Source organism: Triticum dicoccoides, chromosome 2B (assembly GCF_002162155.2).
Source record: "Triticum dicoccoides isolate Atlit2015 ecotype Zavitan chromosome 2B, WEW_v2.0, whole genome shotgun sequence".
Classification (NCBI taxonomy): Eukaryota; Viridiplantae; Streptophyta; class Magnoliopsida; order Poales; family Poaceae; genus Triticum; species Triticum dicoccoides.
The window spans coordinates 224411886-224426583 of record NC_041383.1 but is presented as its reverse complement, the minus strand read 5'-3'; the positions used below and the strand labels follow the sequence as shown (position 1 = coordinate 224426583).

Genomic DNA, 14698 nt, shown 5'->3' with positions numbered 1-14698 from the left:
CTCCCTCTCCCACACAGCCCATGTGCCCCCCCCCGGGAGGGGTGGCCCCACCCGGTGGACCCCCGGAACCCTTCCGGTGGCCCCAGTACAATACCGGTATGCCACCGAAACTTTCCGGTGTCCGTTTAACCACTTTCCTTATATAAATCTTTACCTCTGGACCATTCTGGAACTCCTCGTGACATCCGGGATCCCATCCGGGACTCCGAACAACACTCGGTAATCACATACTTGTCTTCCTGATAACCCTAGCGTCACCGAACCTTAAGTGTGTAGACCCTACGGGTTCGGGAGACATGCAGACATGACCGAGATGAACTCAGGTCAATAACCAACAGCGGGATCTGGATACCCATGTTGGCTCCCACATGCTCCTCGATGTTGTCATCGGATGAACCACGATGTCGAGGATTCGATCAAACCCCATATTCAATTCCCTTTGTCAATCGGTATGTTACATGCCCGAGACTCGATCATCGGTATCCCAATACCTCGTTCAGTCTCGTTACCGGCAAGTCACTTTACTCGTACCGCAATGCATGATCCCATGATCAAACACTTGGTCACTTTGAGCTCATTGTGATGATGCATTACCGAGTGGGCCCAGAGATACCTCTCCGTCATACGGAGTGACAAATCCCAGTCTCGATCCGTGTCAACCCAACAGACACTTTCGAAGATACCTGTAATGCACCTTTATAGTCACCCAGTTACGTTGTGACGTTTGGTACACCCAAAGCACTCCTACGGTATCCGGGAGTTACACGATCTCATGGTCTAAGGAAGAGATACTTGACATTGGAAAAGCTCTAGCAAACGAACTAACCGACCTTTGTGCTATGCTTAGGATTGGGTCTTGTCCATCACATCATTCTCCTAATGATGTGATCCCGTTATCAACGACATCCAATGTCCATAGCCAGGAAACCATGACTATCTGTTGATCACAACGAGCTAGTCAACTAGAGGCTCACTAGGGACATATTGTGGTCTATGTATTCACACGTGTATTACGATTTCCGGATAATACAGTTATAGCATGAATAAAAGACTATTATCATGAACAGAGAAATATAATAATAACACTTTTATTATTGCCTCTAGGGCATATTTCCAACATCTCTGGGCCCACTCGGTAATGCATCATCATAATGAGCTCAAGGTGACCAAGGTGTTGGCCACGGGATCATGCATTACGGTACGAGTAAAGTGACTTGCCGGTAACGAGACTGAACAAGGTATTGGGATACCGACGATCGAGTCTCGGGCAAGTAACGTACCGATTGACAAAGGGAATTGCATACGGGATTTGATCGAATCCTCGACATCGTGGTTCAACCGATGAAATCATCGAGGAGCATGTGGGAGCCAACATGGGTATCCAGATCCTGCTGTTGGTTATTGCCCGAGAGTCGTCTCGGTCATGTCTGCGTGTCTCCCGAACCCGTAGGGTCTACACACTTAAGGTTCGGTGACGCTAGGGTTGTATGAATATGAGTATGCAGCATACCGAATGTTGTTCGGAGTCCCGGATGAGATCCCGGACGTCACGAGGAGTTTCGGAATGGTCCGGAGGTAAAGAATAATATATAGGAAGTGGTATTTCGGCCATCGGGAAAGTTTCGGGGTCTCCCGGTAATGTACCGGGACCACTGGAAGGGTCCCGGGGGTCCACCGGGTGGGGCCACCCATCCCGGAGGGCCCCATGGGCTGACGTGGGAGGGGAGCCAGCCCATAGTGGGCTGGTGCACCTCCCTAGGCCCACCCCCTGCGCCTAGGGTTGAAACCCTAGGGTGGGGGGGGGCGCACCACATGCCTTGGGGGGCACTCCTCCCCCCTTGGCCGCCGCCCCCTTGGGAGATCCAATCTCCCAGGGCCGGCGCCCCCCCTGGGGGCCTATATAAAGGAGGGCAAGGGGGAGGGCAGCCGCACCCTTGTGCTTGGCGCCTCCCTCCCCCTGCTACACCTCGTCCTCCTCCCGTAGTCGCTTGGCGAAGCCCTGCTGGAGTTCTGCTGCATCCACCACCACGCCGTCGTGCTGCCGGATCATCATCAACCTCTCCTTCCCCCTTGCTGGATCAAGAAGGAGGAGACGTCTCCCGTCCCGTACGTGTGTTGAACGCGGAGGTGTTGTCCGTTCAGCACTTGGACATCGGTGATCTGAATCACGTCGAGTACGACTCCATCATCACCATCCCCTTGCAAGCTTCCGCACGCGATCTACAAGTGGTATGTAGATGCAAACTCACTCCCTTGACTCGTTGCTTAGATGAACTCATAGATGGATCTTGGTGAAACCGTAGGAAATTTTTTAATTTTCTGCAACGTTCCCCAACAGTGGCATCATGAGCTAGGTCTATGCGTAGTTCTCTAATGCACGAGTAGAACACAATTTTGTTGTGGGCGTGGATCTTGTCAACTTGCTTGCCACTACTAGTCTTTTCTTGCTTCAGCGGTATTGTGGGATGAAGCGGCCCAGACCAACCTTACACGTACGCTTACGTGAGACCGGTTCCACCGATTGACATGCACTACTTGCATAAGGTGGTTGGCGGGTGTCTGTCTCTCCCACTTTAGTTGAAGCGGATTCGATGAAAAGGGTCCTTATGAAGGGTAAATAGAAGTTGAAAAAATCACGTTGTGGTTATTCGTAGGTAAGAAAACGTTCTTGCTAGAACCCAATTGCAGCCACGTAAAAGATGCAACAACAATTAGAGGACGTCTAACTTGTTTTTGCAGCGATTGTTCATGTGATGTGATATGGCCAGAAGTTGTGATGAATGATGAATTGTGATGTATGAGATCATGCTCTTGTAATAGGATTCACGACTTGCATGTCAATGAGTATGACAACCGGCAGGAGCCATAGGAGTTGTCTTTATTTTTGTATGACCTGCGTGTCATTGAAGAACGCCATGTAAACTACTTTACTTTATTGCTAAACGCGTTAGCCATAGAAGTAGAAGTAGTCGTTGGCGTGACAACTTCATGAAGACACGATGATGGAGATCATGATGATGGAGATCATGGTGTCAAGCCGGTGACAAGATGATAATGGAGCCCCGAAGATGGAGATTAATGGAGCTATATGATATTGGCCATATCATGTCACACCTATATAATTGCATGTGATGTTTATTATGTTTATGCATCTTGTTTACTTAGGACGACGGTAGTAAATAAGATGATCCCTTAAAAATTTCAAGAAGTGTTCTCCCCTAACTGTGCACCGTTGCTACAGTTTGTCGTTTCGAAGCACCACGTGATGATCGGGTGTGATAGATCCTTACGTTCACATACAACGGGTGTAAGACAGTTTTACACAGCAAAACACTTAGGGTTAACTTGACGAGCCTAGCATGTACAGACATGGCCTCGGAACACGGAGACCGAAAGGTCGAACATGAGTCGTATGGAAGATACGATCAACATGAAGATGTTCACCGATGATGACTAGTCCATCTCACGTGATGATCGGACACGGCCTAGTCGACTCGGATCGTGTAACACTTAGATGACCAGAGGGATGTCTAATCTGAGTGGGAGTTCATAATTTGATTAGATGAACTTAATTATCATGAACTTAGTCTAAAACCTTTGGAAATATGTCTTGTAGATCAAATGGCCAACGCTCATGTCAACATGAACTTCAACGCGTTCCTAGAGAAAACCAAGCTGAAAGATGATGGCAGCAACTATACAGACTGGGTCCAGAACCTGAGGATCATCCTCATAGCTGCCAGGAAGCAATATGTCCTAGATGGACCGCTAGGTGACGCTCCCGTCCCAGAGAACCAAGACATTATGAATGCTTGGCAAACTCGTGCTGATGATTACTCCCTCGTTCAGTGTGGCATGCTTTACAGCTTAGAACCGGGGCTCCAAAAGCGTTTTGAGCATCATGGAGCATATGAGATGTTCGAAGAGCTGAAACTAGTTTTTCAAGCTCATGCCCGGGTCGAGAGATATGATGTCTCCGACAAGTTCTACATTTGTAAGATGGAGGAAAACAGTTCTGTCAGTGAGCACATCCTAAAGATGTCTGGGTTGCACAACCGTATGACCCAGCTGAACATTAACCTCCCAGATGAGGCGGTCATTGACATAATCCTCCAGTCGCTCCCACCAAGCTACAAGAGCTTTGTGATGAACTACAACATGCAGGGGATGGTGAAGACCATTCCTGAAGTGCTCTCGATGCTGAAGTCAGCAGAGGCTGAAATCAAGAAAGAACATCAAATGTTGATGGTCAATAAGACCACTAAGTTCAAGAAGGGCAAGGGCAAGAAGAACTTCAAGAAGGACGGCAAGGATGTTGCCGCGCCCAGTAAGCCAGTTACCGGGAAGAAGTCAAAGAATGGACCCAAGCCTGAGACTGAGTGCTTTTATTGCAAGGGGAAGGGTCACTGGAAGCGGAACTGCCCCAAATACTTAGCGGATAAGAAGGCCGGCAACACCAAAGGTATATTCGATATACGTGTAATTGATGTGTACCTTACCAGTACTCGTAGTAACTCCTGGGTATTTGATACCGGTGCCGTTGCTCATATTTGTAACTCACAGCAGGAGCTGCGGAATAAACGGAGACTGGCGAAGGACGAGGTGACGATGCGCGTCGGGAATGGTTCCAGAGTCGATGTGATCGCCGTCGGCACGCTGCCTCTACATTTACCCACGGGATTAGTTTTGAACCTTAATAATTGTTATTTAGTGCCAAGTTTGAGCATGAACATTGTATCTGGATCTCGTTTAATACGAGATGGCTACTCATTTAAATCTGAGAATAATGGTTGTTCGATTTATATGAGAGATATGTTTTATGGTCATGCTCCGATGGTCAATGGTTTATTCTTAATGAATCTCGAGCGTAATATTACACATGTTCATAGTGTGGATGCCAAAAGATGTAAAGTTGATAACGATAGTCCCACATACTTGTGGCACTGCCGCCTTGGTCACATTGGTGTCAAGCGCATGAAGAAGCTCCATGCTGATGGACTTTTAGAGTCTCTTGATTATGAATCATTTGACACATGCGAACCATGCCTCATGGGCAAAATGACCAAGACTCCGTTCTCTGGAACAATGGAGCGAGCAACCAACTTGTTGGAAATCATACATACCGATGTGTGCGGTCCAATGAGCGTTGAGGCTCGTGGAGGATATCGTTATATTCTCACTCTCACTGATGACTTGAGTAGATATGGGTATGTCTACTTAATGAAACACAAGTCTGAGACCTTCGAAAAGTTCAAGGAATTTCAGAATGAGGTAGAGAATCAACGTGACCGAAAAATAAAGTTCCTACGATCAGATCGTGGAGGAGAATACTTAAGTCACGAATTTGGTACACACTTAAAGAAATGTGGAATCGTTTCACAACTCACGCCGCCTGGAACACCTCAGCGAAACGGTGTGTCTGAACGTCGTAATCGCACTCTATTGGATATGGTGCGGTCTATGATGTCTCTTATCGATTTACCGCTATCATTTTGGGGATACGCTCTAGAGACAACTACATTCACTTTAAATAGGGCACCGTCTAAATCCGTTGAGATGACACCGTATGAATTATGGTTTGGGAAGAAACCTAAGCTGTGGTTTCTAAAAGTTTGGGGATGCGATGCTTATGTCAAGAAACTTCAACCTGAAAAGCTCGAACCCAAGTCGAAAAAATGCGTCTTCATAGGATACCCTAAGGAAACTGTCGGGTATGCCTTCTACTTAAGATCCGAGGGCAAGATCTTTGTTGCCAAGAACAGATGCTTTCTGGAAAAAGAGTTTCTCTCGAAAGAAGTAAGTGGGAGGAAAGTAGAACTCGATGAAGTACTACATCTCGAACGGGAAAGTGGTGCAGCTCAGGAAAATGTTCCTGTGATGCCCACACCAACCGAAGAGGAAAACAATGATGATGATCAAGGTACTTCGGATCAAGTTGCTGCTGAACTTCGTAGGTCCACAAGGACACGTTCCGCACCAGAGTGGTACGGCAACCCTGTCCTGGAAATCATGTTGTTAGACAACGATGAACCTTCAAACTATGAAGAAGTGATGGCGGGCCCAGATTCCAACAAATGGCTTGAAGCCATGAAATCCGAGATAGAATCCATGTATGAAAACAAAGTATGGACTTTGACAGACTTGCCCGATGATCGGCGAGCGATAGAAAACAAATGGATTTTTAAGAATAAGACGGACGCGGATGGTAATGTTACCATCTATAAAGCTCGACTTGTCGCTAAGGGTTATCGACAAGTTCAAGGGATTGACTATGACGAGACATTCTCTCCCGTAGCAAAGCTGAAGTCCGTCCGAATCATGTTAGCAATTGCCGCATACTATGATTATGAGATATGACAGATGGACGTCAAAACGGCATTCCTTAACGGACATCTTAAGGAAGAGCTGTATATGATGCAGCCGGAAGGTTTTGTCGATCCTAAGAACGCTAACAAAGTATGCAAGCTCCAGCGATCCATTTATGGGCTGGTGCAAGCATCTCGGAGTTGGAACATTCGCTTTGATGAGATGATCAAAGCGTTTGGGTTTATGCAGACTTATGGAGAAGCCTGCGTTTGCAAGAAAGTGAGTGGGAGCTCTGTAGCATTTCTCATATTATATGTAGATGACATACTCCTGATGGGAAATGATATAGAACTTCTGGACAGCATTAAGGCCTACTTGAATAAGTGTTTTTCAATGAAGGACCTTGGAGAAGCTGCTTATATATTAGGCATCAAGATCTATAGAGATAGATCAAGACGCCTCATAGGTCTTTCACAAAGCACATACCTTGATAAGATTTTGAAAAGGTTCAAAATGAATCAGTCCAAGAAAGGGTTCTTGCCTATGTTGCAAGGTGTGAGATTGAGCTCGGCTCAGTCACCGACCACGGCAAAAGATAAAGAAGAGATGAGTGTCATCCCCTATGCTTCAGCCATAGGATCTATTATGTATGCCATGCTGTGTACCAGACCTGATGTAAACCTTGCCGTAAGTTTGGTAGCAAGATACCAAAGTAATCCCGGCAAGGAACACTGGACAGCGGTCAAGAATATCCTGAAGTACCTGAAAAGGACAAAGGACATGTTTCTCGTTTATGGAGGAGATGAAGAGCTCGTCATAAAGGGTTACGTCGATGCTAGCTTCAACTCAGATCTGGATGACTCTAAGTCACAAACCGGATACGTGTATATGTTGAATGGTGGAGCAGTAAGCTGGTGCAGCTGCAAGCAGAGTGTCGTGGCGGGATCTACGTGTGAAGCGGAGTACATGGCAGCCTCGGAGGCAGCGCACGAAGAGATTTGGGTGAAGGAGTTCATCACCGACCTAGGAGTCATACCCAATGCGTCGGGGCCAATCAAACTCTTCTGTGACAACACTGGAGCTATTGCCCTTGCCAAGGAGCCCAGGTTTCACAAGAAGACCAGGCACATCAAGCGTCGTTTCAACTCCATCTGTGAAAATGTTCAAGATGGAGACATAGAAATTTGCAAAGTACATACGGATCTGAATGTCGCAGATCCGTTGACTAAACCTCTCTCGCGAGCAAAACATGATCAACACCAGAACTCTATGGGTGTTCGATTCATCACAATGTAACTAGATTGGTGACTCTAGTGCAAGTGGGAGACTGTTAGAAATATGCCCTAGAGGCAATAATAAAAGTATTATTATATTTCATTATTCATGATAATTGTCTTTTATTCATGCTATAACTGTATTATCCGGAAATCATAATACACGTGTGAATACATAGACCTCAATATGTCCCTAGTGAGCCTCTGGTTGACTAGCTCGTTGTGATCGACAGATAGTCATGGTTTCCTGGCTATGGACATTGGATGTCGTTGATAATGGGATCACATCATTAGGAGAATGATGTGATGGACAAGACCCAATCCTAAGCATAGCACAAAGATCGTGTAGTTCGTTTACTAGAGCTTTGCCAATGTCAAGTATCTCTTCCTTCGACCATGAGATCGTGTAACTCCTGGATACCGTAGGAGTGATTTGGGTGTATCAAACGTCACAACGTAACTGGGTGACTATAAAGGTGCACTACAGGTATCTCCGAAAGTGTCTATTGGGTTGACACGGATCGAGACTGGGATTTGTCACTCCGTATGACGGAAAGGTATCTCTGGGCGCACTCGGTAATGCATCATCATAATGAGCTCAAGGTGACCAATGTGTTGGCCACGGGATCATGCATTACGGTACGAGTAAAGTGACTTGCCGGTAACGAGACTGAACAAGGTATTGGGATACCGACGATCGAGTCTCGGGCAAGTAACGTACCGATTGACAAAGGGAATTGCATACGGGATTTGATCGAATCCTCGACATCGTGGTTCAACCGATGAAATCATCGAGGAGCATGTGGGAGCCAACATGGGTATCCAGATCCCGCTGTTGGTTATTGCCCGAGAGTCGTCTCGGTCATGTCTGCGTGTCTCCCGAACCCGTAGGGTCTACACACTTAAGGTTCGATGACGCTAGGGTTGTATGAATATGAGTATGCAGCATACCGAATGTTGTTCGGAGTCCCGGATGAGATCCCGGACGTCACGAGGAGTTTCAGAATGGTCCGGAGGTAAAGAATAATATATAGGAAGTGGTATTTCGGCCATCGGGAAAGTTTTGGGGTCTCCCGGTAATGTAACGGGACCACCGGAAGGGTCCCGAGGGTCCACCGGGTGGGGCCACCCATCCCGGAGGGCCCCATGGGCTGACGTGGGAGGGGAGCCAGCCCATAGTGGGCTGGTGCGCCCCCCTAGGCCCACCCCCTGCGCCTAGGGTTGAAACCCTAAGGTGGGGGGGGGGGCGCACCACATGCCTTTGGGGGCACTCCTCCCCCTTGGCCGCTGCCCCCTTGGGAGATCCAATCTCCCAGGGCCGGCGCCCCCCTAGGGGCCTATATAAAGGAGGGCAAGGGGGAGGGCAGCCGCACCCTTGTGCTTGGCGCCTCCCTCCCCCTGCTACACCTCGTCCTCCTCCCGTAGTCGCTTGGCGAAGCCCTGCTGGAGTTCTGCTGCATCCACCACCACGCCGTCGTGCTGCTGGATCATCATCAACCTCTCCTTCCCCCTTGCTGGATCAAGAAGGAGGAGACGTCTCCCGTCCCGTACGTGTGTTGAACGCGGAGGTGCTGTCCGTTCAGCACTTGGACATCGGTGATCTGAATCACGTCGAGTACGACTCCATCATCACCATCCCCTTGCAAGCTTCCGCACGCGATCTACAAGTGGTATGTAGATGCAAACTCACTCCCTTGACTCGTTGCTTAGATGAACTCATAGATGGATCTTGGTGAAACCGTAGGAAATTTTTTAATTTTCTACAACGTTCCCCAACAGGATCCCCCTGTCGGAGTCCTCGTGAAGGTGTGAATTCCTCAAGCTTCTTTCCATTGAACATTACCGAAAACTTAACTGAACATACCATTCTCATAACTGAGTTGACCCAAGCAGGCGCAAAACCCAGTTTAGCCATGATAGCACGGAGGTAGTCCCATTCCAGACGGTCATAGGCCTTCATCATATCAAGTTTAAGAGCACAAAACCCATTCCTCTTTGATCCATTCCTCTTCATAAAATTTAAACACTCATACGCGGAGATGATGTTATACGTGATCAGCCTTCCCGCTACAAAGGCCGATTGCTCCTTCGATATGATCATAGGAAGAATAGACTTGAGCCTGTTTGCCATAACTTTCGATGCAATCTTGTAGAGTACATTACATAGACTTATCGGACGGAATTGTGACAAAAGTGTGGGATTTGTTACCTTGGGAATCAGGACTAGGAGAGTATCATTCAACTCCCTCACTTCTTCCTCCCCTCTCAAGATTTTCAGAATGATAGCAGATACTTCATCCCCACAGAGCTCCCAGTGTCTCTGAAAAAATTGCGCCGGGAACCCATCAGATCCTGGAGCTTTTGTAGGAGCCATCTGAAACATCGCCGTTTTGATTTCCTCTCTGCTATACTCGGTCAGCAACCGCTGGTTCATCTCGTGAGTGACTTTGCGGGGAACGACGTCAATCACTTTATGCATGTTTGTTGTTCCCTCAGATGTGAACAGGTTTTTGTAGAAGGCCGTGACCATAGTCTCCATCTCTGCTACATCTTCTACTGAAGTACCATCATGTTTTAGCAGACACTTTATCTTATTCTTAAGGCGCCGCCTACTTGCCCGTAGGTGAAAGAACTTGGTGTTCTTATCACCCGCCGCCAACCATGTTATACGCGATCTCTGACGCCACATGATCTCCTCTCTGTGATAGAGTTCAATCAACCTATCTTTAACTTTCTATTCCTGACGAGTAGGAGCTATCCTTGCCGGGTCTGCACGCATGCTCTCTAGCTGAATCTTTAGAAATCTGATCTCTTCCTTCACACTTCCAAAAGTAGTCCGGTCCCAATGTTTCAGATTTGTTGACAACGTTTTAATTTTTGCACACAACTCCGCAACCGTGGTTGCACCTGGGCCTTGCCGGTGTTGTTCAATGGTCGCCTGAAAACCCTCATGAGATTCCCACATCATCTCGTATATGAAGGGTCTAGCTTGCCGTGGTTGATCATCTGCCGGTGAGAGCTGTAGCAAAATGGGTATGTGATCTGATGTAGTGGCAGATTTGTGAGACAAAACGGCTCCTGGATACATGCTGGACCATGATGGAGTGGCGAGTGCCCTATCGAGGCACACTCGTGTATATGTCCCTCCGGCTACTCTCTTCTCAAAAGTCCAGTTGTTCCCCGAGAACCCTAGATCGAGGCGCACTCGTGTATATGCACCTTTTTTTTTTTGAGAAGGAGGGGGAATAGCATTACATCTGGGCTGAAGGTACCGGCCCATTACGATCAAGACGACAAACACATTTCCGCTCTTCTCATTTTTCTCCCCCTCTTTTCCTCCTCCCCTCCGCCTCCATATATCTCCACCTGACCGGCGACTGCTAAACCCTAGCTCGTTCCCCTTCTAGCCTTAAACCTTCTTCCCCCATCTCACGAAAAAGGGCAACATCTAGGCGGCGGCGGCGGGCGGTGATCATGGCGGAGCTGAAGCGGCTGTCGGAGAGCCGCGACCTAACCCGCATCGAGCGGATAGGCGCGCACTCCCACATCCGGGGGCTGGGGCTGGACTCCTCCATCGAGGCCCGCGATGCCTCGGAGGGGATGGTCGGCCAGCTCCCCGCGCGCCGCGCCGCTGGACTCATCCTCCAGCTCATCCGCCAGGGGAAGATCGCCGGCCGCGCCGTCCTCCTCGCAGGGCAGCCGGGGACCGGCAAGACCGCCCTCGCCATGGGCATCGCCAAGTCGCTCGGCGCCGAGACGCCCTTCGCCTCCGTCGCTGCCTCCGAGCTCTTCTCCCTCGACCTCTCCAAGACCGAGGCGCTCACCCAGGCGTTCCGCCGCGCCATTGGCGTTCGCATCAAGGAGGAAGCGGAGATCATCGAGGGCGAGGTCGTTGAGATCTCAATCGACCGCCCTGTCTCCGCCGGTAGCTCGGGCATACCTTCAGGTGCTACCGCTGCCGGCAAGACTGGAAGGCTCACGCTGAAGACTACGGACATGGAGACGGTGTATGAGCTGGGTGGGAAGATGATTGAGGCCCTGGGGAAGGAGAAGGTACAGAGCGGGGATGTGATTGCGCTCGACAAGGCCTCCGGGAAGGTTACCAAGCTTGGCCGCTCCATCGGGAGGTCACGGGATTATGATGCCGTTGGTGCGCACACCAAGTTTGTCAAGTGCCCTGAAGGAGAGCTCCAGAAGCGCAAGGAGGTTATGCACTGCGTTACCTTACATGAGATTGATGTCATCAATAGCAGGTAACTCCACACCCCCTTCGCAGAAATTCGTCATAGTTAGAGAATTGGGGTCAAATATAAAGTGTGTGCACATACAATTAAGCCACTTGTCTTACCTGTAGAAATTCGACAGGAATTTGCATTGAACCTCAACAATTAGTAGCTAGAAATCTCGAAGGGCGCTTGGTTTTGCTCATTACTGCCCAGGAAAACACTTGCTAGTCAAACGTCTCCCTAAAGGATTATATATACATTTAGGTATAAAGGATTTTATAAGGATAAATATCGGTGACTGAACTATTTTTGTATTGTTTAAAAATATCTGCACAAATGACTACTTGTACTGTTTGCACTCGCTTAGCAAAGTATGTCCTGTAACCCTATGTCAAAGATTGCCTTGCCTTATACTCCCTCCATAAAGAAATATAAGAGCGTTTAGATCACCTAGCTGCTAGTTACTCGAGCTAGTTTTGCTCTGAGCTTTAATTTGGAACAAATTCGAGCAGAGACTTCATATTAATGCATTCAATTCAAAATTGTAGGCATATTACATGGAATGCATGACATAACCAAATTGGATATAGAAATTGTAATCAGTTTTCACGTCTTCATGTGCAACAGTATTTTACTCCCTCCGTACTAAAATATAACACATTTCTGCAGTTTAAATTAAACTACAAAAACGTCTTATATTTTGATAGAGGTAGTAGTATAAACCACATTTTCATGTTTGTCTCACCATTTTGGTTGAATGTTAAAACAAGTTGCTGATCAGCTAATTGTTATTTTCAATCTACAAGGTCACAGTCCTGATGTGCTATTGGTTTCAGGGAATCATTCCTGACATTAGATTCTACGCAATTAAGATCCTGCAACCAATATCCACTGCCTATGAAACACCAATCCTGTTAACAATTGTTAAATATAATAGAGTTATGCTGGTAATTCAAAGGTGCAGTTGAGGGTGTGTACCAGTTTTATCATGCCATAAGATTAGCTGATACCTTTGAAAAGGTGGTCTCCTTGAATAGCATCTGGTCTTGGATGCACAAACTGGTATCTGTTATGCTTTTTGGTTCATAGAGAAATACATAGTGCTTTCTTATCCAGTAGGATCCTTGCACTCTTACCAAAGAAATGATGTGGAAAATCTTGCAGCATCCAGTTTGTTACAGGGGTGCTCATGTTAAGAAACATGGTGCAATGACCATAAGTCAATCCTATTGATACAATTTAGATGATACATGTGTCAAGGAAATAGAAGCTGTTCTCAAAGATGCATATCTTGCACCCATACATTCTGCAGATATCTGCAAGCGATATTTATGCTGTTATTAGCTGAAGGTCTTCTCTGTGAAACTATTGACGTTGTTCTATGCTTCTCTTAGATGATACTGCTTCTTTGGATAGTTTTGAACCTTTTCAAACTTCTCTTACAATCCTGTTTATACCAGCAAAGTTTTCTTTTCCCCCTTCCCATCCTTGATCATGTCACCTGATACAAAAGAGTATTTTGTTTTATATTCATATTTGAGTGTAGTTCACTTTAGGAATTTAAATGCTCAACCAACTTATTTTTGTTATCTTTTTATTTCTGTTCAGGACACAAGGCTTCCTTGCACTTTTCACTGGTGACACTGGTGAGATCCGTGCAGAGGTTAGGGAGCAGATCGATACAAAAGTTGCCGAGTGGAGAGAGGAAGGAAAGGCTGAGATTGTCCCTGGCGTTCTGTTTATCGATGAAGTCCACATGCTAGACATTGAATGCTTCTCCTTCCTGAACCGTGCTCTGGAGAATGACATGGCTCCGATCCTCGTTATTGCGACGAATCGAGGCATTACAACCATACGTGGGACCAACTACCGATCACCACATGGTATACCGTCGGATTTCCTCGACCGCCTCTTGATCATCACAACACAACCATACACGGCGGAGGAGATCCGGAAGATCTTAGACATCAGGTGTGAGGAAGAAGACGTTGAAATGTCTGCTGAGGGCAAGGATCTGCTGACAAAGATTGGCACTGAGACCTCCCTCAGGTACGCGATCCAGCTGATCACTTCGGCCGGCTTGGCTTGCCAGAAGCGCAAGGGCAAGGTCGTGGAGATGGAGGACATAAGCCGGGTGTACCACCTGTTTCTGGACGTGAAGAGATCGACGCAGTTCTTGATCGACAGCCAGAGCGACTACATGTTCAGTGAAGTGCAAGGGGATTCCGATGGGGATGACGCCATGCAGTCCTAGACGGAGAATTTTGCAATGGAACCGGGGTTGGTTTGTATGGCTCGTGTATCTTGGATACTTGTTTCTCGTTTAGATTAGTTGTTGAGCGTGAGATGTTACCTGACAAGCACACTTGATGGGTGCAGTGATCTATGTTAACGGCTGTAACCGGTGACTCACAATTGAGTGTATCCTTCGTCTCAGGCTCGTTCGTTCAGTTCTTTTTCAGACTCGTGTCATCAATTTATATGTCGTTTCTAATCAATGCTATTCTTTGGGGGAAAAGGTGCACACCAGTTACGGATTAAGCTGCAGTTAGAACGGCCGTGCAGCAACCAACATGTGTCCTTGGAAGGAGTAAAAAGTGTCTCAAACCGTAGTGTTGTGCCCTAAGACGTGTCTCAAAACCGTAGTAGGGTGCCCTAAAAAGTGTCTCAGAACCGTAGGAGGTGCCCCTGACATGCTACTGGCCGCGAATTGTCTGATACTTCCTCCATTTCTAAATATTTGTCTTTCTAGAGTTTCAAATGGACTACAACATATGATGTATATAGACATATTTTAGAATGCAGATTCACTCATTTTGTTCCGTATGTAGTCACTTGTTCAAAACTCTAGAAAGACAAATACTCTAGGGAGTATTTAGGAATGGAGGGAGT

The 14698-nt window shown here is 47.3% G+C and overlaps 1 protein-coding gene across 1 annotated transcript; it reads left to right on the top strand.

The window, feature by feature from the left end:
* The first annotated feature begins 10907 nt into the window (after positions 1-10907).
* LOC119363203 (ruvB-like 2) lies at positions 10908-14267 on the top strand. The gene is made up of 2 exons (XM_037628516.1): positions 10908-11833; positions 13415-14267. The coding sequence occupies exons 1-2, from the start codon at positions 11055-11057 to the stop codon at positions 14058-14060; spliced, it is 1425 nt and encodes a 474-aa protein (XP_037484413.1). The 5' UTR covers positions 10908-11054; the 3' UTR covers positions 14061-14267.
* Positions 14268-14698: the final 431 nt, after the last annotated feature.

What these genes read in the sequence shown, in the direction of transcription:
- LOC119363203 (XM_037628516.1), top strand. Translation starts at nt 11,055, where the DNA reads ATGGCGGAGCTGAAGCGGCTGTCGGAGAGCCGCGACCTAACCCGCATC. An exon ending in ATTGATGTCATCAATAGCAG is followed by an intron (nt 11,834 to 13,414) that starts GTAACTCCACAC and finishes ATTTCTGTTCAG; the next exon opens with GACACAAGGCTTCCTTGCAC.